Genomic DNA, 24,656 nt, shown 5'->3' with positions numbered 1-24,656 from the left:
TTTGTATTATGCATGTACCACCCCTCTGCCCTCCACACACACACACACACGCTTTTACTCACACACACACGCTTTTACTCACACAATGCACAGTCGGCTGCAATGCCACCACTCTCACGCTTGTTTACCTGTCGTCATGGCAGCGATAAAGAGGCCCAAGCCATTTTTGCTTAGCAACTAGGGATTCTTCAGGGGTAACGGGAGCAACAGGGCATTCCGGGTTAAATACCATGAAAACATTACCCATCACATGCCACATGCGCACACATCGGTACTAAAGTCATTTTAAGCCAAGTCAGGGTTGTTTTGTTTGATTAAGGTGTGGTGGCGCATACTCATTGATTTTTCTAGACCTGTTTTTCTGATAACATGCTTTATGCCCTGCTTTTTCTATGACTCACTGGCCATGTATACGTTCATGATCGGATTATAGATTACCTGGAACATATAAAGTGTTTTCAGTAGGACTGCTGTTATATTAAGGTCCCTGTTGTGTTCAAGTTGGTATAAACTTTCTGTGTGGCTTGATGGAATATTGCAGCGTTTTTTGGGCCAACATCAACATAGAATTTTGTTATTTTTGGTGTGCATTATACAATTTAGTAGTACATCATAATTGGTAGTAAATACTTTTCTTTAAGTCCTTTAAGGCACACACACACACACACACACACACTATATGTTTATACATGTTTATGGATGGATGGATGGATGGATGGATAGATAGATTTTTTGGGTGCACCTGAGGCCCCACGATGGATTGGCGTCCCGTCCAGTTTGTTATTGCGTTGCGCCCAGTGCTTCTCTGGAAGTCCAAAACCCACTGCAACCCTGACCAGGATAAAGCAGTGATAAAACATGAGATGGAAAAAAATAAATACATATAACAATATTGCTAAATACCATATTTTGGTGATGTGTGTGTGTGTGTGTGTGTGTGTGTGTGTGTGTGTGTGTGTGTGTGTGTGTGTGTGAGAGAGTATATGAAAATACCTTTTAATGCTGTCTAAATACGCTAAGTAAATAGCGTGGTATTTCGCTGTGCATTTTATAATCAGGTTGCAATAATAATGACGGGCAGTGATCCCTGGTTCAAGCCCCACCACTGCCAAGTTACTACGGTTTGGCCCCTTACTGGCAAGGCCCTTAACCCTCAATTGCCGGCATTGTATTCACAGTTGTAAGTTTCTTTGGATAAAAGCATGAACGAACAGACAGGAATTATGAGTTTTGTCAAACGTGGCAGAAGTCATACACAGTGTTGTGATTTTGTCATACTTAATGTATTTTGTGAGATGTCTTGTTATTAAAAACTGGACCTGGTTTATTAAGAAATGATAATCATTATTATATTGTTCTCTACAAACCAAATATAACCGAATTATGAACCTTTCCTATTTCTTTAATCTTTTGTCAACAGTGTTAGATAAAGATTTCTCTAAGATTGCCAATAGTATTCTGTAATTTGATTAACATGTTCAAAAACACATGAGAAGCCTTAACATTCAGAAACACCCATATCCATTCTGCATAGAGATGTGTGCACATAGTCTCCAGAGTCAATTTTGGCTCCGCAAGGGAGTGACGTTTGTTGTTTACCCTAACACAAGTGTAAACACCTCAACACGAGTGAACTACACTCCTGTAAAGTGTAGCTCTCCTCTCAGTAATTAATAGATTTTATAATGAGTTGAGGAAATGAGCTGCTTGAATCCTCCTCTATCCAACCCTCACAGCTTTCATCATGTTTTACTGCTGATGTAGTGAAATGCTCCAGCATGGTGCTGACTGTGGTTACTGCAACTGACTCTGCTTTGTTTCCTCTCCTGTCCCTTATCTTATCATGTTTCATCACATTCATGCAGTCATCTGTCATTCACTCAATTTCTCTCATTCTCTTCTTCTTAAAGCAAAGACATTTTGTATTACACAGCATGCTCAGAGAGTAAAATGTTCAGTGAGAAAACCTCACAGTTTTTAGTGGGGTTAGATATATTGCACTGTTTCAATGTTTTATTACACATGCTACAACATATTACTGTCTGCGTTCCCAGATTCCCTTGCTCCGTTTTGTTTAGTTCACGATATGGCAGAGACATTGTTGCTATACAGTGCTGAGTACTGTACAAGTGGTTCTGTCACTAAGTTTTTCTTAATACATTACTGATACCTCAAAGGGCAATATTTGGAATCACTACTTCAGATTTTTAAATCACTAGTTCAATGTTTATTGAGGATTTAGTTCAGTTAGGATTGAGATGCAGAATTTTCTGTGTGAAGAACAAAAAGACTAGACTTTTACCGTCCATGTTTGTAAAGCAGCAGTGCAACTGTGTTGGATACAGCTGAATTTGGTGGAAAAGATGTAGCAATTTTTCTCTCGAATGCAATCCTAGAACATTTAAGTGTCAAGTGTCCCTGTTCTTGATAAGAATTTGATTGTGCACAATTGTAGCAGCCTGTCGATAAAGAAGTATCTAGCATAATGCATTACTAAAGCCACCTATGAACTTTGAGGTAAATTTTAGGGTAATTGAGCTACCTGTGTACGTAACCCATTAGTTTACCCAAGCCACAAGATACAGTTTGTATGTACTCTGTGAATGTCTATATGCAGCCATATTTCAAGTCAGGTTGCTTGTTGTTGTTCCTGGTATCATTGTCACACAGTTACACTAGTATTAAATAAATAAATTTGTTTAAAAAAGTTTTAAAAATCATTTTTCTCCCAATCTAGTTGTCCTCTACTGCTGCTGCCCCTACCCTGACCAAGACAGGCTGTTACAAAAACATGCCCCTTTAGACGTGTGTTGTAGCCAACTGCTTCTTTTTACTGGTTTGAGCCTGGTTTACATAGAAAGCAGTATGTGTACGGCGAATCATGCACTGATCTCCGTTATTCCCCGTCTCTGTGCGGGCGCCTTCGATTAGCCAGCAGAGGCTGCAATTGTAGCAGCAATGAGGAATCCTTTTGGCCAGCAAACCTTCAGACACAGCCAATCGTGGCTGTGTAGGCGTCCCACTGGCCGAGATCTCAGAAGTGCTGGGCTAGCTCATTAGACCTCTGCACCAACTGTGCATCCTGAATAAATCCATCATAGTCATTACAAAAATCCTGACACAAACATATGTCAATGAAACGAATCTAGTTTCAACGTTACCTCCAAGAATTGCCTTACAAGATTTTTACAGCATGACCTTTAACAGTCTGAATTTTAGGGTTCAGTAGCCTGTTATTAGTTCAGTTTCCTTAAACAATGTGGTACATTTGGCAGGCTGGACCAAGTGCGTTTCCATTCCACAGAAATGATGCAATGTAACTGCCTTTCTGTGTAAAACCAGACATTTGTTTACTTTTCCATCCAGATGTTTTATTTTGGTGAGTACCAGCACTCCATCTGTCTTTACTCGAACAGGACAGGAGTGAGAAAGTAAGAGCGAGAAATTCCAGTGTCAGAGTGAGGGCACTGCAGCAGGGGAATGTATTATGTCATCATGCCCTGTAGTCTGTGTATGTGTGGAATGAGTAGAGAAGAAAGACACGAGGGCCTGATCTAGGGCAGCCAAAAACTTTAAAGAATAGTGATGGGTAACAACAGTCTGCAGTATTTAGAAGGATGTTTATTGTGACACATTTTAAGCATACCCTCCAGCTCAAACGCAACTAGTAAAAGTAGAGATGGGACGATCGATCGGCTACGAATCGGTATCGGCCGATTTTTAATCAAAATATGCTATATTTCCTAAAAGTAGCCGATCCGATCGTGTGATATATAAAGACCATGTTAACTTAACAGCTCAGTGGATTGATCCAGACTTTGAGCTACGAAGCACCAACCATCACATCACCATTCATCAACAATCGTACAGAAACCATCGTGAAAGCTCTTACGATGTAATTTTGCTGATTGTAATATTTACTTTAAAAAAATAATTCAACCCGGTCACATCTGAGTCGATTCTATCAGCACGTTATATAAACTCCTGGTTCACTTTGGTTAATCGTAAGCGGTTCTTACTTGTGATGTAGATGAGAACAGAAAACGTTACAGAGCCAATCAGAGGCAAAAGTTTATTCATTACCAAATTCGTTAGTTCAGGATCATCTGCTGAACTTTTAGAAAACTTTTAGCTCCTTAGACGGAACGAGTCTGACTCGGTTACAGATCTGTGGTAATAGCAGTTTAATTAAGCTTTTTAATGAAGCTTTTTAATGTAAGAGAGTCACACAAAATGTTCTGTAGTAGCTGGTGTTTATCTAAAACCACGACATTTAATTAATAACAGTAAACACGGAGAGATAACTGAGAAGAGAAACTTACGCTTCACATAAAAACGAATCAACTCATGAATCAATGAATCACTTATAGCGATACTGTGAACAAAGCGTATCTTCTAAAGGCACAAACACACACACACACACGCGCGCTGCTCCGGTTTGTCTTTACTGTGAGGCTCTTTTTAAGTTTATTTACTGCTAATCCCCCCCCCCCCCACCCCACCCCACCCTCCCGATCGGAATCGGCTATCGGCCGATGTCCCTGAAAAGAGATCGGAATCGGTGCCAAAAACCCCGATCGGTCCATCTCTAAGTAAAAGTCATTAAATTGTAGGTATTTAATAAAAAGTCCCCATTTCCGACTACAGTACCTAACTGCTTGTTATATTAGTGTGTTACAGATTGTATTGTTATTAGGGCCTCGTTTTTAAAAAATTACAGATTTCATGGATTTTTAAAGAAGTGCCACATTTTACGGCAGTCATTAAATAACATTCATAAATTGAATTATTGAATAAATTGAAGCTACAATACACAGCCAGCCTACCTTAATGGTTAAACGTAAACCTAGTACATCCAGCGATGTTGTCCGTCTCAAATACGAAAATTCTCCTCTGTGTTTTGACACCCTCCCTTTGTGTCCACAGAATTGATTGGGAGTTTTCCAAACTCAGTTACCTCAGTAGTGTTTTTAGCTGTTTAACCCTTCACCACTTGAACATTTTGACTAACCGATTGCTAACTGAATTGCTGTAGGATTGCTAGGACCGCCTCATACTGCAAATTAACCAGTAAACGTGAGGCACTTGAACACTCTCTGAATGAAAAGTGTTAAATCGCTAAACACAAACCTTTAGAGATTGAATTTCACAGCGAATTGCATATTACACAGGAAAAAGCTCATTTTTGCAGCAACAAATTACTCCTGTGTGTGGTTTAGACACAACATCTACCCATCATAACCTTTATAGTAAGTTGGCATGGCTGACAAATCACCAAATAACATGAAAGTTAAAGTTGTCTGTCAGGTGTAGAAAACCACTTACACATGGTGTGATTGGTTGATCGTCATCACTTGCAAGGGATACATTTTTCAGTTAAACTGAAATGGTGAGTGCTGTTTATAGCCAAGACTTTCCCCGGGCATTTATTGTTAGAACGAGTTTACATCTGGCCCCACAAGACTAATTGCATGGAGGCAAGTGTTGTATAAAGGGGGAAAGAAAAATGAGGACAAAGGGGTAAGAGGAGGGGGTTGTGCTGGTTGGAATGCGGCCAGCCTCTGATCACCCTCACTGACTGGATTAAACAGGACAGCAGGTCAGACACATGAGAGCAAGGAACTAATCATGCCGAGAGGACAGGGACAATAGGCCAAACTGTAGATGAAGCTGAAAAGCAGGGGAAAGAAAAGTGTGATAACGAATTAATCTTAAATTATAATGTTTTGCCGCCGTATGACCACTTGTTGCTTTTAATTTAAATAGTGAACATTGAGAATTAACTTACTCAGCTAATTATTCATATTAGAAACAATATTAGATAAACGTCATTGATGTGTTTATTTATTCAGTACTCACTACTGTGCATCAATTTTTGTCGTTACTTTTAAAATGACACTGTAATGCAGAAAAAGAGTTTGAAAATGTGTGCTGCATCCCAAATTACTTAATATAGACCTAAACAGTATGCCTATTTATGCCTGACATTGTAAAGCCACCTCTTCTTTACTCCAGCCAGTGGCGGATTCCTACAGAGAGATCAGGCTATGCTCTTATGTATTCTAGCACCAGTAGAAGTAGGACTTGCTGTTGCTGACACAAAGAGGTGTTTCGCGCTGGCTTAAACGTGACCGATTGTGTCCGATGAGCTTATGACTAGGATGGTTACACTGTTGTGACTCAAATCTGGGTGGTAGGCTGGCATAAGAGTGCTCTGCTAGGTAGTTTTTGTAAATCGCTTGCCGTAATTTTTGAACAGAGAGGTCTCTAAACTACAACTAAGTAAAAATATGTGTGCATTAATAAGGATAAAGGGCCATACTCTATCCTGCTCAGGGCTGCAGCGGGACTGGTTTGATCTGAAACACTGAGCGCAAGGCAGGAACACACTAGACAGGGTGCCAATCCATCTTACAGCCATCATAGCCAATCATGTCTGTGTAGACGCCCGGCCGACCAAAAGCACAGCCGAGGTTCAAACCCAGATCTCAGCCATAATGGGCTAGCGGAATAAACCACTGCCTGTAAACCAGCACATTGTGGCAGGATTTATTATGTGATCTGTGTTATGCTGTCATATTCCACAGCTGTAGCATAAATGGGTAGTAATGTGATTGTACGTGATCATTTACAGTTACAATTTGAACCATCTCTCTCACTGATGCAGAGACTTGTTATTGTGCATTGCAGAGCCACGAAGCGTAACAGATCAGGTGAGCAGTGCTTCTCCAGGCAGGTCATTGCTTAGGTATCTTAGTGACAACATATCCCAGCTAGGGCTCATTCTTGGAAGTTTAGCGTCCTCATCCTCTCCTCCCTGAAAGCTAAGGTAATGTGGCAGGACAAGGGTGCTTACTGATACCATATTAAACCTGCTACAGCAGCAGAGACAGTGCAGGAGTGGAGCAGAGAGAGAACACACCAGGGACAGATGACTTCAATCAGCAAGTTTCGAGCTGATGCATGACTGCAGCAGCAGTGACAAGAAACAGAAAGTAAGGAGTCATCCATCCATCCATGTCCTCCTACACTTGCTTTTATTAAACACACACACACACACACACATACAGCTCCACCCAAAAAAGAGATTAGGACTCGCTTTATGTTTTCTACCCCCCAAAGTTTGGCAGTAGCTGTGTCGTACTAACAGTCCTCCCTAGTGCAGGACAATGACGTAAATCAGGCTAATGATGTCTGAAGGCTAGATGTACTCTGCTTATTTTATCATATTTAATCCAGACAGTGGCATCAAGGTAGTGAGACCAGAATAGCAACACTTCAGGAATTTTCCCCTATTGAAAGGATATTTAAGCCCTCCCCCCTCTTCACCCCACTTCTTTTTCTCTGGTCTTTAATAAGAACTCATTATGGCCTCCCTCCATCAGTCCGTAACTGGAACACAGTGGCACACACTTACCACGTGGGAGAAAAAAAACAGAAGGCCTTCCAGCAATGATCACTATGAGGCCTTACAGCGAGGCCACGTTACATTCGGTGCTCCGCCTGGTCAGATAGAGAACGCACCACTGTAGAGCAGCTTCGAACAGAGAGCCTTGAATCGAGCCATTCATCAAACCAACACATGAGGCATCACATCTATCATATGGCCTGCCACCGAACTGCTGAATATTGGATGAGGTGAGGCCGTGTCTCAGGCTGTAACAGGCAGCCACACAGCTATTCATGCAGAGAGATCCACATTCACCAGTCTTTTTCTCACAACTATAAATGGGTGTATTGTGGATTCAGAAAATAAAAGTGCCACTTTTACTCACCAATCTATACTTAATCACTGATAATGACAAAGTGTAAACATAATTTTTTAATCAAAATTTACAAATCAAAAACGTTCTTATTCACCGAAGTATTTAGACCCTTTGTGGTCAGGTGCAATCTGATTGCCTTAATTATACTTAAGATCTATTCTTGAGTGTCTAGAACTTAATTGGAGTCATTTCTATAGCAATTTAAACTAACAAGACGTTTGCAAAAAGCACACACCCAGGTTTACTAGGACCCACAATTTACACTGCGTTGTCAGGAAAATATCCAAACCATGAAGGCCATGAAACCATTTGTGCATATCTGTGCTCGAACTGTGGCTGGAAATAGGTCGGATCGAGAATATGAAACAATATCTAAAGCATTGAGTGTTCCCTTGACCACATTGGCCTCAGTTATTGGCTCTCAGTTTGAAACAGTAGAAGCTTGGCACAGCCCTGAATACTTCTAAAGTTGGCCATTGGGAAGGGCAGGGAGGTTAGAAACCCAATGGTCACACTTAAAGAGCTCCTGTTAGACTAGCAACCATGTTTGCAGCATTTCATAAATCAGGACTTTATGGCAAATGTTGAGTAAAAAGCATCTATCCATAGATGGGTTACTCTTTGGGCAGAACAGCAAGCACTATATCTGGCAAAAAAACACCTGGTTAATACCATTCTTTGGTAAAAAATGGTGGTGGTAGCATCATGGTATAGGGGTGCTTCTCAGTGGCGACCTGAATGGTGGATCAATGCTGCCATATACAGAAACAATCCTAAAGAAATTCTTCTATGACCGTGAACAACTGAGACTGGGCAACAGTTCACCTTTCAACTGCCAAAATGACACTGGTGTGACTTTGGGCCAGGTCTCTAAATATTCTTGAGTGGCCCAGACAAAACCTAGACTTAAACCCCAACTAACATTTGTGGAGAGACTTGAGGAATATTTTATATTTATGGCATTTTGCAGACACTTTGATCCAAAGCAGCTTAACATTGTGGCCACATGCAGTACATTGCAAACAATTGAGGGTTAAGGGTCCAATGGTGGCAACCTTGAACCAGCAACCTTCTGATTTATTAGCCCTGTACCTTAATTGCTGAGCTAACACTGCCTTGGAAGGTCATGCACAGACTTGCAAACGATTTTCCAATTGATCCCATGTTTAATGGGGTTAAGGTCGGGGCTCTGTGCAGGTCACTGGAGTCCTCTACACCAAACTTAAACATCAAGGTCTTTAAAAAGAAGAAGGCTGGTCAGCCATGAATAGGAAAAACTCCCTAAATATAGGTGTTCAAAGCATGTAGATTTGTATCCTATCTGTATGAGCTTCTACAAAGTATAATGGGTCTGAAGACTTATTCCAAAAAGAGATCCAAACTTCACTTCATCATAATGGGTGATTAGGTGTAGATTGATGGCTACATTCAAAATCAAATCCACAACACAGTGTGCACAAAGTCAGAATGGTCTGAGTATATTCTGTATCCACTGGATAATGTTTCAAACGGAAGGATGTGCAACACCCTGACCTCTTTCCAGTGACTGTTTAACGCCACTAGATAATTTCTTGCTGTTTTTTTTTCAAGCGATATTGATTAGTGTCCTGCTGGAGCCTGGATGAATGTAGGCTCTTAAACAAGCACCTAACTCCCAAAGACTTTGCGTAAGACGATAGCAGAAGTAACGCTCAGATCGTATTTCACTTACGTGAAGCCATATTCTTCTGCACAAACACACACGGCCTCTGTTGTCGAACCACTGATCAGAAGCCGCTTCCTCGACTCTCTTGACAGGAAGTCAGGAGATTAGTGATGGACTGAACCGCTCATACAGATCAGAACCAGTCTGCACTACTTCCCGCCAGAAACTGGACACCATGGACTGCTTCTAGAAGACAAAGCATAGCGCTGGTCTGAGATATAATCAGATCTGAGGCTCTATTTATACAGTAATGGCCAGAAGCATTATTGTTCAGGGTTAGCTGTGCCCATTCCTAACAAATGTGTACTTTTATTTCAAATTTAGTTTTGTTTGTCTTTCTATTCCAGCATGACAGAGCTTCTGTGCACAAAGAGAACTTTTTAAACACTTTGGTGTTCCAGTGGCCTGCACAGAGCCCTTACTTTGACCCCATTGAACATGGGATTTTTCAGAAAATGGTTTGTGAGCCTTCTGGTCAAATTTTAGTGCATGACCTTCCAAATGCTGTTTCGATTGAATGGAATAAATGGAAATAAGACCCAGTCTGAAATCTTGTGGAGAGCCTTTAGAAGAGTAAAGGCTGTTATTGTTGTGGGGGAACTTTATATTAACAGCCATGGTTTTAGAAAGAGATGGCCAACCAATGTAGGGCAAATAACGTGTGTATAAATTTACATTGAATTTTAAAATCCTGCCTGGACCTAGTTCTGAATTTATCCAGAAAAACACTATGCAGTTTTAAACAAATTATGAACGTAAGCATTGTGGTAAAATGTGTGTAGATTTTAATAAACGTGTCATTATTGTGAATGTCACACATCAATGGTTAAACCAAGAAAGTCAACAAAATGTAATTTAGTCATTGAGAAAGCCTGGAAGCCTTAACAATGCCAATACAAATAAGAACAATGGCAGAGGATCATTAGTGCGGCCCACATTGTTGGTTCTGAGTGACACAGAGTTGTAGAACTAGAAAAATTTTCAGATTTTATTTAAAAAAGGCTGAAATTGGCACAGGAACACACAGAGCCAATGCCATAGCCACCAGTGGTTTTCAAATCCTCCATCAGCAGCAAGCCAAGCAGCCATTGCACACATGTGTATTACATAGTCCTATAATAACAACACATACTTACAAATTGATGAAACAAATAAAAAGTACAGACTTTACATTTTAAAGTACAGAATCCCCACTCCTACAGACACTCGGATCAGTCTCAGCAGGAGAGATATTGCAGCAGGAGAGACCCTGTTTGACCCTCCCTCCCTCAAACACAGCCAGTCGTACTTGTGCAGACACTGGGCCAGTTCTTCTGAGATTCTATTTCATGACGGCTGCTTGATGGCTAAAAAATGTAGACGATATGTCAGCGGTTACTCGAAAAGAGTTGCAGGTTGACCTGAAAACAACAGGAACAACAATTACACAATAAGCAATAAACTGCATTTCAAATACCTGTTTGATAAAAAAAGACACGCACAGGTGATTCAGGATTAACATGTCATCCCATGAATAGCATTGGCATTCCACACTGTTGAAGGAAAGACAATTGTTGGAATGTACAGAAAATTTTCTTTCATACTAAAAGCACTAAGATCGTAGTTCCACCACTGAGCTCTCCATTCTTTCCAAAATGGCTTTTTTCAAGTGGTTGGGTTGTTCACTAGGCATTAGACAGAGGACTCTGTTATGTTTGTAATGAGACTTCGTGATGACTGGATTGGTTTCCGTGGTGAGGGCTTCAGGTTACACAAAGAGAGAGCAGCACTTCATTATGGTGGAGACTCTCGGGAGCTGAGGTGTGTATTTTGTGTACATACATTAGCATGTGTACATTACTATACGGCAGACGATAATGGTGGCTCATTTTGCATCAGCATTGCACTTGGCTAAAGGTTTATGGAAACATGACGTCCGAGCATCGTGTCCAAAACCACAGAGATTAAAAGTCTTCTTTAAAATGCTGCCACAAAGTTCAATGCACATATGCTTCAGCATTATGATTTATATTTACTAGAACAAGGGTTCTCTTTGGAACTGGTCTTGCTTCAACCAGACCGCTGGGGGAGTGAGGGGAAAGTCACATGGAGCCTAGCATGGCTCTGCGTACGCAATGTGGCTCTGAGTGGGAACCCGCCACTGGCAGGTGATAAGAAGCCACCGCAAGTGCCCTGGTGGTGCAGCGGGATATTCCACTAACACAGCAGCGCTGAGATTCTGAACTCCCCAAGTGAATCTGAGCTCTGCTATTGGTCAACTGGATGCCCTCTAGTAGACAAAATTGGGAATCAAGTGTGTGTTGGGTGGGAAAAGACCGGACTAATAAATGGATGGTCTTCAAGTCTTCAAACAAGTGCCTGTACAAATGGGAAGGGGCATGGAGATCAGTGCGTGTCTCTCCGTGCTCGATATCCGGCCTCGTGCGCGAATCCACCAAAGTATAGGCGAATACGAAGAGATCGAGGGACTGCGTACGCATCTGAGGGGGCATGGGGCAGGCGAATACACCCTCATTGGATGCAATCGGGATTCCCAGCAGTGGAGGACTAATTGGCTACACAAAATCGGAGGAACATGCATAAAATAAATAGAAAAAAAAGAAGCAACCACAGATTAGACATGTGTTGTAGGGGGTGTATGGTGATCCCTTATCAGATCGGGTTTTCACAGTTGGGAACTGGAAAACACCCAGTCTGTGTTTGTTTTAAATTTGCGTTTAGTGAGCAAACAGAGTTGATAGAAAATACTATACATTCATTTCTATGCTGCGCTGCACAGGCCAGACATACCAGAGCAGCGCATATGCATACTTAATGGAAGGGGATTGCACACTCAGCTCATGTATGTTTATTTATTTTGTCTTAAAGTTATTTATTAAGGTATTAATCAGAACGAATGGAAAAGAAAATGAACTTGCATCATTATCTCTGCAGGATTTATGAAACATAGATGGCAATTGGTTCCTGTCGTAGTTGATTTGGGTTTAAACAAAGAGACAAGGTCTATGCGGTTCTCTTTTATCTCCTGGGACTTGAAAGGAAGACTTTTGCACTCAGGAAACAATCCTTTCTTTGTGAGTGTAGTTCGGATACGAGGCTCCAGCAAGGAATGAATGAACTGATCCATCATTAGAATGAGAAACTGCTGTCTTTCCTCCTGACAGATATTACTCAGCATCTAAAACATCTGAGCACACAGTTTTATTAATGATTACTTATAGAAGTTACATATACAGTAGATGTGCACTTTATGGCTGAAAGTATGGAGGTACTTCGAATGGACATGCATCTTTCATTATACGAATGAGTTGTTAATCTGGTATTGTGAGAGCGCTCGGGTGGAGCAGTGACACATCATGCTAGCCTTTTACTAATGAGAACCAGGGTTTGAATCTTAGTGGTGCTATTGGCCAGTCAGGCGTCTAGACAGACATGAGTGGCTGTGTCCTTGGTTGGGTGGCCAAACAGCCTAGCCTCTGGGAGGTTTGCTTGTTAGAGGGTATGAGAACCAGAATGATCCTAACGTGACCCCTAAAACGCGAGAAGCCGAAATGGGGTGGTTTTTTGTCCAGTTAGTGAGTTCAGGTGTTTCAGACTCACATACTGTTAACAGGTGTATACAATAACTATTGTTCCAACATTGTGGCATAAATTGGGATGTGAACAAAGTGATGGCAAGACATGGTTTAATAAGGTTGGTGTGGCGTAACACCACTGGAATAAATGGCATCTGCAAGCCAGGCCCTCTTGAAATATCAGTGCCCAACCTTATTAATATTTTTGTGGCTTAAAAGGAATGATCCCTGCAGTCGTGTCCCAAAATCTAGTTCAAATCTAGTTCTATCAAAACGGAATCAATTTCAAATCTATACAGATTAACAGGTAGTATTAATGCATTGTTTGTTATTTTAAGTTAGCATTACTATCACAACTTGTAAGACTTTTTCCCACGCAGGAGTGTGGGACAGTAGTCTGTATACTCTCACCACCGTTTGACAGGTTAATCATTAGAGGCTCAGTTTAACCATTACCAATTTTATGCCCCAGTAGTCATAATGCACTTGTTTTTTTACCGATTTCCTTTATTTTAGTAAATTTTCCCATACCATCTACTCCCCTTCCTACTCTTAGTTTCCTTTTTTTTTATGTTTTATTTTGGTTCTGTTTCAGTACTGGTGCTTGTCCTATCGACTCAACAGCCACCCATTCTAGAGCTTTGATCCTGAGTGTGACTTGTGACAAAGGTGAAACCTGAGTAAGCCTTGAAGGAATTTGGGAGTGGCTGATGATGGAGGAAATGAGTAAGAAAGTGGGAGTCCCACTGAAAGTAGAAAAAGAGGCAGAAAGGATTGTTGGACTGGGTTTACAGTAGATTATGCTCCAAAGGACCTTTTACAGGGGTAAAAATGGGGCTTAGGGTTTTTGTCTGAAGAGGAATGTAGGGTCAGTCAGAGAGTAACTGCGCAGTTCTTATTGTGCTTTTTTATCTGATTTTTCAAATGTATTTTTATTTTATCAGATTGTGTACATCACCAAAAAACTGAAAAAAGGAAAGCAATGTACACCCTGAACAGGGTGCTAGTCCATTACGCACTTACCTGTTTATTAAGTTTCCTGCACCTAGATTCAATTTAGGGTCGCCTGTATAAACACTGCATGTTTTTAGAAGGTAAAAGGAAACCTGAGTACCCAGAGGAAATTCATTTTTAATTTTGTATGACACTGTTATACATAAGTGCATTTAATACAGTTCCCAATTAATATCTGAATATCTGATATGATGTTAAGTTGTGGAGCTTTGGCTTGTCTGCTCAAGGCAGGAGTGGTGGAGGGTTAAACAGGGCATAGTGTGACTCTCTGTTTTTATTTCAGCTCTGTAAGAATCCACTGCTGGCTGGAGAAAAAAAGCAGCGTGCCGAGTGCACCTGTGACATAGGTGCCCGGAGCCTGCCCAAAATCAACATAATCTATATAATCAATCAAGTAGTGTTCAGGTGGCATATTACAAAAGCCCATCACCACTGAGATCTGTGTTTGAATGTCAGTGGTGCTATCGTCCAGCCAGACATCTTCACAGACACGGTTCACTATGTCTGAAAGGGGATTGGCCAAAACCCTCTGATGGACTAGGTATTCCTACTTTGTGCCCAGTGTTTCCTTAGGAGACAGACCCATCTTGACCCTGACCAGGATAAAGTGCTTGATGAAAGTGATAAAGCTTTCAGATATCTTAACTGCTGTCCACTGTCAAGCAAGCTTTACATCAATGTGTAATAAGCAACAAACTTAGAACAGAAAAATGCTTTTATCCAAGCGACTTAGTCTACAGTCTAAGCAATTCAGGGTTAAGGGCCTTGCTCAAGGGCCCAACAGTGGCAACCTGGCAGTCGTGGGGTTTGAACCAGCAATCTTCTGCTTACTAGTCCAGTACCTTAAACGCTAGGCTACAACTGAATTGAATTGTATATTTTTTGTATTTTTATTGTTTTTTTAACTTATATGTTTCCGCTCCAAGTATTTGTCTTAATTATATAGTCACAGAAAAAAAAGCGGTTGCCGAATTGATCAATCCCAAAACTGCCATGACATACGTGTTCTTTACAAGTGTGTCTATAACTTTTTGGCCTTAGCTGTCTTCAGTATATATTTTTACATTTATTATTACCTTAATCTCACACACTTGTTCTGCTCTGTTCTGATCTCTTTTTGCAGAGGAGGCAGACTACTCAGCATTCTGCACAGACACACTGACCCGTAAGAAGACTCCCCTTTCCTCGGTTCTCCTACGTCCCGATGCAGGCCGGAAAAAACCGGCAGTGGTCATAAGCCTGCCCCGCGACTTCCGTCCGGTCTCCTCGATCATCGACGTGGACGTACTACCCGAGACACACCGGCGTGTGCGGCTGTACAAGCACGGACAGGAAAAGCCGCTAGGTTTCTACATCCGCGACGGCTCGAGCGTGCGGGTCACGTCGCACGGCCTGGAGAAAGCGCCGGGTATCTTCATCTCGCGCTTGGTACCCGGCGGCTTGGCGGAAAGCACGGGCCTGCTGGCCGTCAACGACGAGGTGCTCGAGGTGAACGGCATCGAGGTGAGCGGCAAGTCTCTGGACCAGGTCACGGACATGATGGTCGCCAACAGCCACAACCTCATCATTACGGTAAAGCCGGCTAACCAGCGCAACAATGTGGTGCGCCACCATAACAACGGCGGAGCAGCATCAGGCAGCTCGGGACGGTCCTCGGACAGCGGAGCCAGCTATTACGGCTACGCGACACCCGGAGCTGTGGTGTCCGCTCCGGCACCGATCATCCAGAACTTTGGGCCGGATGAAATCGAGAGCGACGAGGACGACGAGGACATGGTGATCGAGACCGGTGGGGATACCAGCCTCATACCAGGGTCGCTAGCTTCGGCCAGTTTTAGCATGCCCTCTCTGCCCAGGTACGAGCCCCATTTTGACCTGCGGCCCTCCAACGGTGCCATAATGAGCAGCTCCAGTATGGGTTCGCTAAAGGGCATGGAGAGACAGAGCTTAGAGGAGGATGGAACAGTGATAACGCTGTAGCAGCAGAACATAAACTGCACACACACACTTACACTGTGCACACACTACAGATACTGTATACATGCAGTATGCAGCAGTTTATTGAGAGGCGTCTACAGGAAATCTGACATATGCTATATGCATACACGCCAACGCTATCATGTGCCATAGGACGAAAAAGGCCTTTCTTCATTAGATTACCAAGTCATATCTCAAACAGGAGCAACCTGAAGAATTGTCTCTACTACATCATACATACAGCACTTACTCCAGAAGGATGGCACACACTTTAATTCCTTCATGACTGGGAGCATAATAATAATAATAATCATCAGTCGGATAATAATTACTTAAAAATAGTGAATGATTGCACAAGTTTGCAGACTCTTCCCGCCTGTGAACTACAGAGAAGACTTCTGGGGCACAAAATCAGTGATGACAATCTGCTGTTCATATAGGAGGACTGTTGAAGCCTTTTTTTTTTTACTGTACACCACTAGTTCAGCTGGTGTTTGATTCCTGATCACTTTTTTAACCATCTTTTTAATAGACGATTCATTTTTAATTAAAAATTCACTTAATATGACGTATGAAGACATTTTGTTTTGATTGTATATTGGGAGAACATAGATGAAGTGGAAGCTTCCGGAAGTAACATGCCTTTTTTTTTTTTTTTTAACCACACGGAATTAGACCCCTATCTTGCGGCCATCCCCACTGGCCCGGTCCGAAATGTCAGTGCAATTTTTTTAGCCAGGACGGCTAGCCCGTGGGAGGAACTCCCTACGTATTTATCCATAGGCCATTGCTGCTTGGTAATACCATTCAGTAATGAGGAAGTGTGTCCTCCCTGTTGCTATTTATAGACTACCTTTCAGTAATTTATTGGAATTTCTGTGGGTGGCGTAAATTGTTATTGTATGAATAAAGGTTAAGTGGTAACTCACTGAAAAGCCTGATATACCATGAGCTGGCAGGTGTATAGCAGCTGATCAAAAAGTGAGGAAGACAACCCCCCCAAACCACCCCTTTTCACAAAGAACAGGTTACAGTGTGTAAATAAAAAGAATACACTACACAGAAAATAAAAACACTACACAGTAAACCTATAAACAGGCTGCCACCATGTTTTAGTCCCGCCCGGGTCGGGCGTCTACAGACATGATTGGCTGTGTCTGGTGGCATAAGCCCTGTGATCGACCGGTGCCCTGTCCAGGGTATTCCTGCCTCGCGCCCACTGTTTTACAGTGGAACTGGACCCATCATGCCCCTAATCATAATAAAGCGGTGATTGTAGACTAACAAACTTAACTTAAAATGTAACTTGTCACCAGTTATTGTTAGATATTTTTAGTGATGTTTATTGAGTAATTGCAGCCCTAAGCAGGTCTTTAATAACACTTTAATGACACTTTTAGTCAATGATTCCAAGGCCATAAGTATTAAATTTTCTTAGATATGAAGTTGTAGTACATTTCAGGTTACTATTTTAATCTGTAGTAGTTATATTTTAGTCTTCTTTGATTAAATCTTTTAGGATTATAGCATGTGTAAACAGGTTAACAACACTTAGGGCATTTTTGGCCTACAAAGATGTGTTGATATGTCGCATACCTGAACTGACATAGTTTCTACACCGGATGCTCTTCCTGGCGCAACCCTTTTTTTTAATCTGGGCTTGGGACGGGCACTGAGAGCACACTGACAAGTGCACCTCCCAATGGCTGGCGGTTTGGCCAATCTTGTCTTTGTAGACGCCAGACTGAGAATCAAACCCTGGGCTAGCATATTTTACCCTTGCACCACCCGAGCGCCACTAAAGACGGATAAATAAATGAATAAATCTGTATATGATAAAGCTGACTGGGTTAAGTTGAGGCTGTAAACATCTATGGAGAAAATAAATGGGAAAATTACTTCTGGATGCAGACCTGCTGAATAAGAGAAAGACCACTTTTGAGCTCTACTGAACGATTATTATGATCATGCTTTTAATCACTGGCAGGAACTTGAACGAATAAAGATATATGTATTTTTGTAGCTGCTTTTTAACCATTAACACTAATAGCATAGGCTCTCTTGCTCTACGGCATCTGACTTATGTGGTTTAAATTTTCTTTATTATAACACTTTGTACTACACACTCTGACGTGACGTTTCATGAATGAGGAGTGTTTTATATGATCTACTATATAAAACAAGCTATTTCATACAATACCATTGACACAGATGATAATCTGTGTGAATATAATATAGGTAGGGTGCTGTAACATATGAGCTGAACTCTGACCTGCTGTATGTCAACCTGTAGATCGATAACAGAAGCAGTAGATACGAGCATGGGCAGTGAATTAAAGGCCTGTTTCGTTTGACCACTCTGCTTATCTAACAAAGATACGCTTGACAAAGACACCTCCCACAAAACCACTTATACCTGAACTTTATTCATTCCTGTCTCCGCCTTGAGGTTGGATTGATGGTTAATGATTGGAATTCCCTAATGAATAATGGGCCTGTATGTTATACTAATTTTCTTAGCTTTAAAGCTTGCAATAACTCAGCATGTATGGTGTTCTAAGCTAAATGGCAATAAAACTAATGCTAATGCTGATCTTTCACACATGCGTGTTTACCTGGTATTTAATGGAAATTTAAGGGGTTATGTTGTGACAGCAACCCAAGCTAAAATTCGTGACATTAAGACCATGTGTAGATAGCTCATGTGTGGATAATAGCTGATAGCTTACCAGGTAAAAGAGATACTAAGGTGAATAAACATTAACACAGTTGTTCGGATGGGTACTTATGCAGACATGTTATCTAACAGCAGGACATTTAGCATATACTGTATATTATTAATGTAAAATAATTACCTGCATGCTTACAGTGCTGTGGCAACAGTTTTGGAAAGGCTGGTTTCTGGTCCAGCATGACTGTTTGGAAAGCAAGGCCCATAAAGAACTGGTTTGACTAGTTTGGTGTGGAGAATTAAAGCCCTGAGCTCTAAGTCCATGAACACTACTGAGATAAATTGGAATACTGATTGTGAGCCAGGCTAATTCATTCAGCATTACCTGTTGAAGAAAAGGTAGCCGGTAATATAGTCATATGCCAAGATTTAAACCCTTCTGGTGAAATTTCATGTTTCCTTGATTTTCTAAGTTAAATTAAGTCAACACATTGTTTACACAAACCAAACATGTACGCATTTAAATGCACAGTTAACATATAGGAATGTAATATACCATGCAAAAGTTATATTTTTAAATTATGTTGTATGTATGTAGACACTCAGTTGGAGCAGTGGTAAATTACTCTAGCCCACTACCACTGGGATCCAGGCTTCAAATCCCCAGTGGTGACTTGGGCCGGTCAGGCGTCTACATACAGGCATGATTGGCTATCTCTGATGGGGGGCAATGGCGAGGCCCTGTACTGCATTGCTCCCAGTGATTTTGGGAGGATAAAGTGGTGGTGAAGCATGATAATGAAATGAAAATATTATCTAAATTCAGTGAATTTTGCTTGTTTCATATAGAGCATCTATTTACTTATTACTAGTTAGAAAATCAACAAAACATGAAGTTTAACCAGGGGTATCCAAATGATTTGCAAAAATGTTACTGTATATACAATTGCAAAAAAAAAGTGTGCATCATCTGGTTTTCTTTGTATTGATTACTTATAAAATGTAAATTGATCTTCATCCATTTTCTAATAATAGGCAAATTATGCAGAAGCTATTAAAAACTATTGTACATTTTAATGCCTTGATTAATAATATGTATTAATTATTCACAAGCCAGGCAGATACTGTATGGGAAACTCTGGTTGACAAAAATAATGTTTATTCTATCTGTGTTAAGACTTGCACAGCTATGAGGAGGAATTTCCTTGCCTCGTGTGCCTTACCATCTAAACCGGGTCACAAAACTGTTTTGTTGTTCTTTAATTGTTCCATCATCGTCTATTAAACTTCACTTCATTGGACCATTACCCTGCCATCGAGTTCTGAAAATACTCCCTCCACTATGCTTCACAGTTGATACACAGTGTTTTCCCCTTCAAAACAAAGCACTGTGAATTTCCAACACCTCGTGGTTATGGATCATTCAGAAAGAAAAAGACACCCTAGAACAACTGCTGCAGTATGAATCAGCAGGATGGGGGTGTTATTAGTAAATAGGCAGTCTTATTTTTGTGGTTTTCTTTTAAAGCAATGGAGGGTTTTTTTTTCAGTGCTCAATTGCAAAGCCTTTTCTGATTAATAAAGACCAAACAGTACTGTTCCCATTCAATTTCAACACCTTTTTTGGCTTAGAGGTGCAACTGTGTTAAATGTAATTGAACCCAGGTTATTCCAAATGGTTCAGACAAACTATACTAATATATAATATCTAAAATTCTAATGTGACTATTTTGATCTACAGAACTGCTGAGCCTTGTGGATCTTTATTTATTTTATATTTGCTTGATCTCTAAAATACCTGAGCATCATAAACACTGGAGGTCTGTAACAAGAGCCCATTCTTATTCACTCTCCTCTTACATAGACACTTTAATCGAATTGCCATTACAAACGCTTGCTTTTAATGGTACGTATACTGTAGTTTGGCGGAGCTGTCATTTAGTGCAGTTCTTCCAGAATGTTCTTTGTAAAGAATAGAACAAATAGCATATAAAACCACTACACAAGTTTGTGATCATAACCACACTACATGTATTTGTTTCTTAATGAAGTCTTTATTTTTGTGTTATTACATATGGTACATGTCATGATTTTTTATTTTTCGTCACAGTGGTTGATGTCTACAGATTAAGGAATCAAACATGATTATGGTCATCATTTATTTTAGCGGGATGTATAGACTCAAATGATTTAAATATAAATAAAGATTTTAATGTGCTATTTTCATGCTGTGAATTTTGTTTAATTTTTGGAGAAGACCTGTACGAATCGGAGACCACCATACTATAGGCTTTTAAACTCTTGTGTCCGCTTGATTATTATTGTTCTTGATAATGAGCAATGATTATTTTGCTTTCTAGAAAAATCCTAAGGTATAGATTTGTACTAAAATGACCAGTATTTTCATACTCCATGATTTGTACATTTGTATTGCATAAATGAACTGTTTTCAACATAAATACTATATAAAGACATAGGTGCACATGTATACATAGTCTATAAAATGAAATAAAGTAATGTTTAGAAAATTGCTGGCTGTGTAACTGATTGATGTATTTATTTTTTCATTATGTTATTTATTTATTTATTAGGATTTTAATGTCATGTTTTACACACTTTGGTTACATTCATGACAGAAACGGTAGTTACTCATTACATGAGATTCATCAGTTCAAGTTTAATGTTAAACAGTCATGGACAATTTTGTATCTCCAGTTTACCTCACTTGCATATCTTTGGACTGTGGGAGGAAACTGGAGCTCCCGGAGGAAACCCATGCAGACACAGGGATTTTTATTATGCATGTTGCTTATTGCACTAGTTCTGATGCCTGTCCTGAAACTTTCAGACATTACATATTTACTTACTTGGTATAGTTTAATAAACTTACTCACATGTTTTTGATAGGTAAGAAGACACTAAAATACCTTCACTGTCATGTGGAAAACATTAAACAAAAATCTACTAGTCCTATCCACTTTTTAGTATCGTGTTCCTAATTAAAAAGCCAGTGAGCTTAACGCACTGGGTTCATGACTAAGCAGCTACCCACATACCTAGGACTGGCATGCTCAAAAGCAAACATTGACTGAAGTGTTTTGAAGCACACTGCCACCGTTTAGTAAAACGAGTTATGGTAATTAATCAACATCACCCTTAGATCTGGGTTTGGCTGATACCAGGAAAAACCCTACCTGCACAAATCCATATCGCCAACTGTAATGTTTGGTGTTGAGCTATTTCGATGGTTTGAACTGGGTCCCTCAGGTCCAGTTTGGATTGAAATGAAAGCTACAGCCTGTAATTCTCAAGAATATTGTGTTTATAAAGCATGACAATGCCTCATGCAGTAAGCACTGGTTTAAGGGAACTTTAAACTATCCTTAACAGTCTGTACCTCAAAGCAGCCCCACCTAACATCTGGAATAAATTGGGATGTTGACTAAGCCAGACTTTGTCGTTGTTATTCTGACTAAATTAAAATTCTTGTAGTCATGTCCCACAATCTAATGGTAAGCCTTCCTAGAAGAGCGGTTGTAACAGAAGCACAGGGACACCAACTCTGTATTAATGCCGTAGTTTTGGAATGAAAAATAAGTATAAAGAGTTTATAACGTGTGTGAAATTTGTGGTATTTATTGTCATGACATATTTACTTACTTGGTATAGTTAATAAACTTACTGACATGTGTCCACACCAAACATTACAGTTGGCGGTATGGATTTAGGCAAGCAGGGCTTTCCCAGATTTAAGGCTGATGTTGATTAATTACAATAACAAACTTAAGTTAAATTTATGTATCATTATACTTGATTTTACAGACCATAAATCCTGAGAACTACAGGAGAATGGCTAACATGAAAAAGATGGAGGATGTGAGCCAGACAGAATTCTGAGGTAATAGTGACCTCGAGTGTTGAAACGATGTATCAGTTGTTATAGGATTACTCGAGTTAAAAAGTAGTTAGAATTCACGTTGTGTTAAATAGTTTGCAATTAAATACAAATTTTAAAGTTAAATGTACTACTGTCAGAGGTTTTATTGCTGAACCTCATGTTTCGTTTTTAGCCTTGGTGTCAAACATCTAGAATGAAGGCGTCAGATTGATTTGACTATTATATTGTAAAATAGGGCATGCTTTTGTTCAGACAGTAATTTATAATTTATAATAATTTTATGTTATTAATTCTGTTTAATACTGGAACATATATATATATATAGACCACCACAGAGTAGGTGTTATTTAGGTGGTGGATCATTCTCAGCACTGCAGTGACACTGACATGGTGGTGGTGTGTTAGTGTGTGTTGTGCTGGTATAAGTGGATCAGACACAGCAGCGCTGCTGGAGTTTTTTAACACCTCACTGTCACTACTGGACTGAGAATAGTCCACCAACCAAAAATATCCAGCCAACAGCGCCCCGTGGGCAGCGTCCTGTGACCACTGATGAAGGTCTAGAACAGGGGTGTCAAACTCATTTTCACAGAGAGCCACATCTGCATTATGGTGGCCCTCAAAGGGCCGATTGTGACGTATATTTATAATGTATATCTACATTTATATTGTTCTCCTTTACCACAGACACGACTCATTACACGAGAGACGTACCGTTTTCTTGTTCTTGAAGCACAAACTTGTAAATATTTCTCCACATCACTTTTTGGAAAACCGCCTCAGTTAAACGCTGATGTGGAAACTCTGCCATCTAGCGGTGGGTTGCGTCACAAAATTGGCATGCATTGTGGGAGATGCAGTTTATGTACAATTTTACAGTGTATTTTAAGATAATCATACGTCTTCTAAGCTCTCGCGGGTCACATAAAATGACTTGGCGGGCCGGATTCTGACACGTGGTCTAGAAGATGACCAACTAAAACAGCAGCAATAGATGAGCGATCGTCTCTGACTTTACATCTACAAGGTGGACCAACTAGGTCGGTGTGTTTAATAGAGTGGACAGTGAGTGGACACTGTATTTAAAAACTCCAGCAGCGCTCCTGTGTCTGATCCACTCATACCAGCACAACACAATGAAATGACGTGCGTTTCCTTTCAAACAATTAATAAAGTGAGCGCCATCTACAGGCAAAACATGGCCTTGTCACAATCACATTCTGTCAGACTTTCCTTCCTTTTGCCGACTTTTCGTAAATTTGTTTCAATTTTGCAAGAAATTCTAAGCGCATTCCTAATTTGCGTCGTATTCTTGTTCTAGTGCACTAATCTAGAGCGTGCACGCAGTTCTTTAATATCGCGTAGTGCACTTGTAGTAGGGAATATGTGGGCGTTTAGGATGTGCTTCCTGAAAGCGGCTGCAGGTCAGGTGACACGACGCGTCACCAAACATGGCGAGTCAGCGCTGAGACAGCAGCGTCCGACGCTCCGACCCAGTCTGGACTCCAGGTAAAGCGACACCTGCAACAGCAACACAACCGAGGCCAACATGTCGGCCTGAACCTCCACACCAGAAATGAAAGAACAGGCGTTGAACAGCAGGCACACTGACATTGAAAGCGCTAGCACTAAGAGCATGTTCGTGTCTCGGGCTCTGGAGAAAATCCTGGCGGATAAGGAGGTGAAGAGGAGCCAACACAGCCAGCTGCGCAAGGCCTGTCAGGTAGCACTGGGTGAGTGAGTCAGACAGACAGCTCTGTTTATTTACATTCTCTCCTGTTATATACACTTCTATTATTACTATACACTTCACTTATAAGTGTATATAAACATTGAATGCACTCTCGGGGATTGTCCAGGCCTACCAGACATTCACACGGTCCCTTTAAATATCAAACCCAGCGCTGTGTGTGTGTAATGTTATTCACCTGCTGGATGCATCCTACAGTGTTGTTTCATTAGCACAATGCTAACCCGCTGTGCTAGTCCTGACACCACCGATAACATGTACCTCAGTAATCTGCTAGCTCCGTTAGCCTCCATGCTAACG

At 40.7% G+C, this 24,656-nt stretch overlaps 2 protein-coding genes and 1 long non-coding RNA gene across 4 annotated transcripts in view; 2 read left to right on the top strand and 1 right to left on the bottom strand.

Annotated features, from left to right (window-relative positions):
• pard6b (par-6 partitioning defective 6 homolog beta (C. elegans)) overlaps nt 1–16,564 on the top strand; it is a 27,304-nt gene extending 10,740 nt beyond the window's left edge. The window contains exon 3 of the mRNA XM_063015887.1: nt 15,184–16,564. Within this exon, the coding sequence (XP_062871957.1) occupies nt 15,184–16,040 (857 nt within the window). The 3' untranslated portion in view covers nt 16,041–16,564. The remainder of the gene's footprint in view (nt 1–15,183) is intronic.
• Nucleotides 10,319–24,656, bottom strand: LOC134333747 (uncharacterized). Its single transcript, XR_010015410.1, has 3 exons — nt 24,535–24,656; nt 18,893–19,093; nt 10,319–10,871 (listed from the first exon to the last, which is right to left on the bottom strand). It is a non-coding gene; the product is annotated as an uncharacterized LOC134333747 (long non-coding RNA).
• Nucleotides 24,075–24,656, top strand: part of arfgef2 (ADP-ribosylation factor guanine nucleotide-exchange factor 2 (brefeldin A-inhibited)) — a 34,195-nt gene continuing 33,613 nt past the window's right edge. For both annotated transcript variants that reach the window (XM_063015886.1, XM_063015885.1), the window contains exon 1: nt 24,075–24,339. In XM_063015886.1, the coding sequence (XP_062871956.1) occupies nt 24,183–24,339 (157 nt within the window). In that variant the 5' untranslated portion in view covers nt 24,075–24,182. The remainder of the gene's footprint in view (nt 24,340–24,656) is intronic.

Source organism: Trichomycterus rosablanca, chromosome 19, assembly GCF_030014385.1.
Source record: "Trichomycterus rosablanca isolate fTriRos1 chromosome 19, fTriRos1.hap1, whole genome shotgun sequence".
In the NCBI taxonomy this organism is placed as follows: domain Eukaryota; kingdom Metazoa; phylum Chordata; class Actinopteri; order Siluriformes; family Trichomycteridae; genus Trichomycterus; species Trichomycterus rosablanca.
Note: the sequence above shows the minus strand (reverse complement) of the source record. Positions and strands in the feature narration are given on the sequence as shown.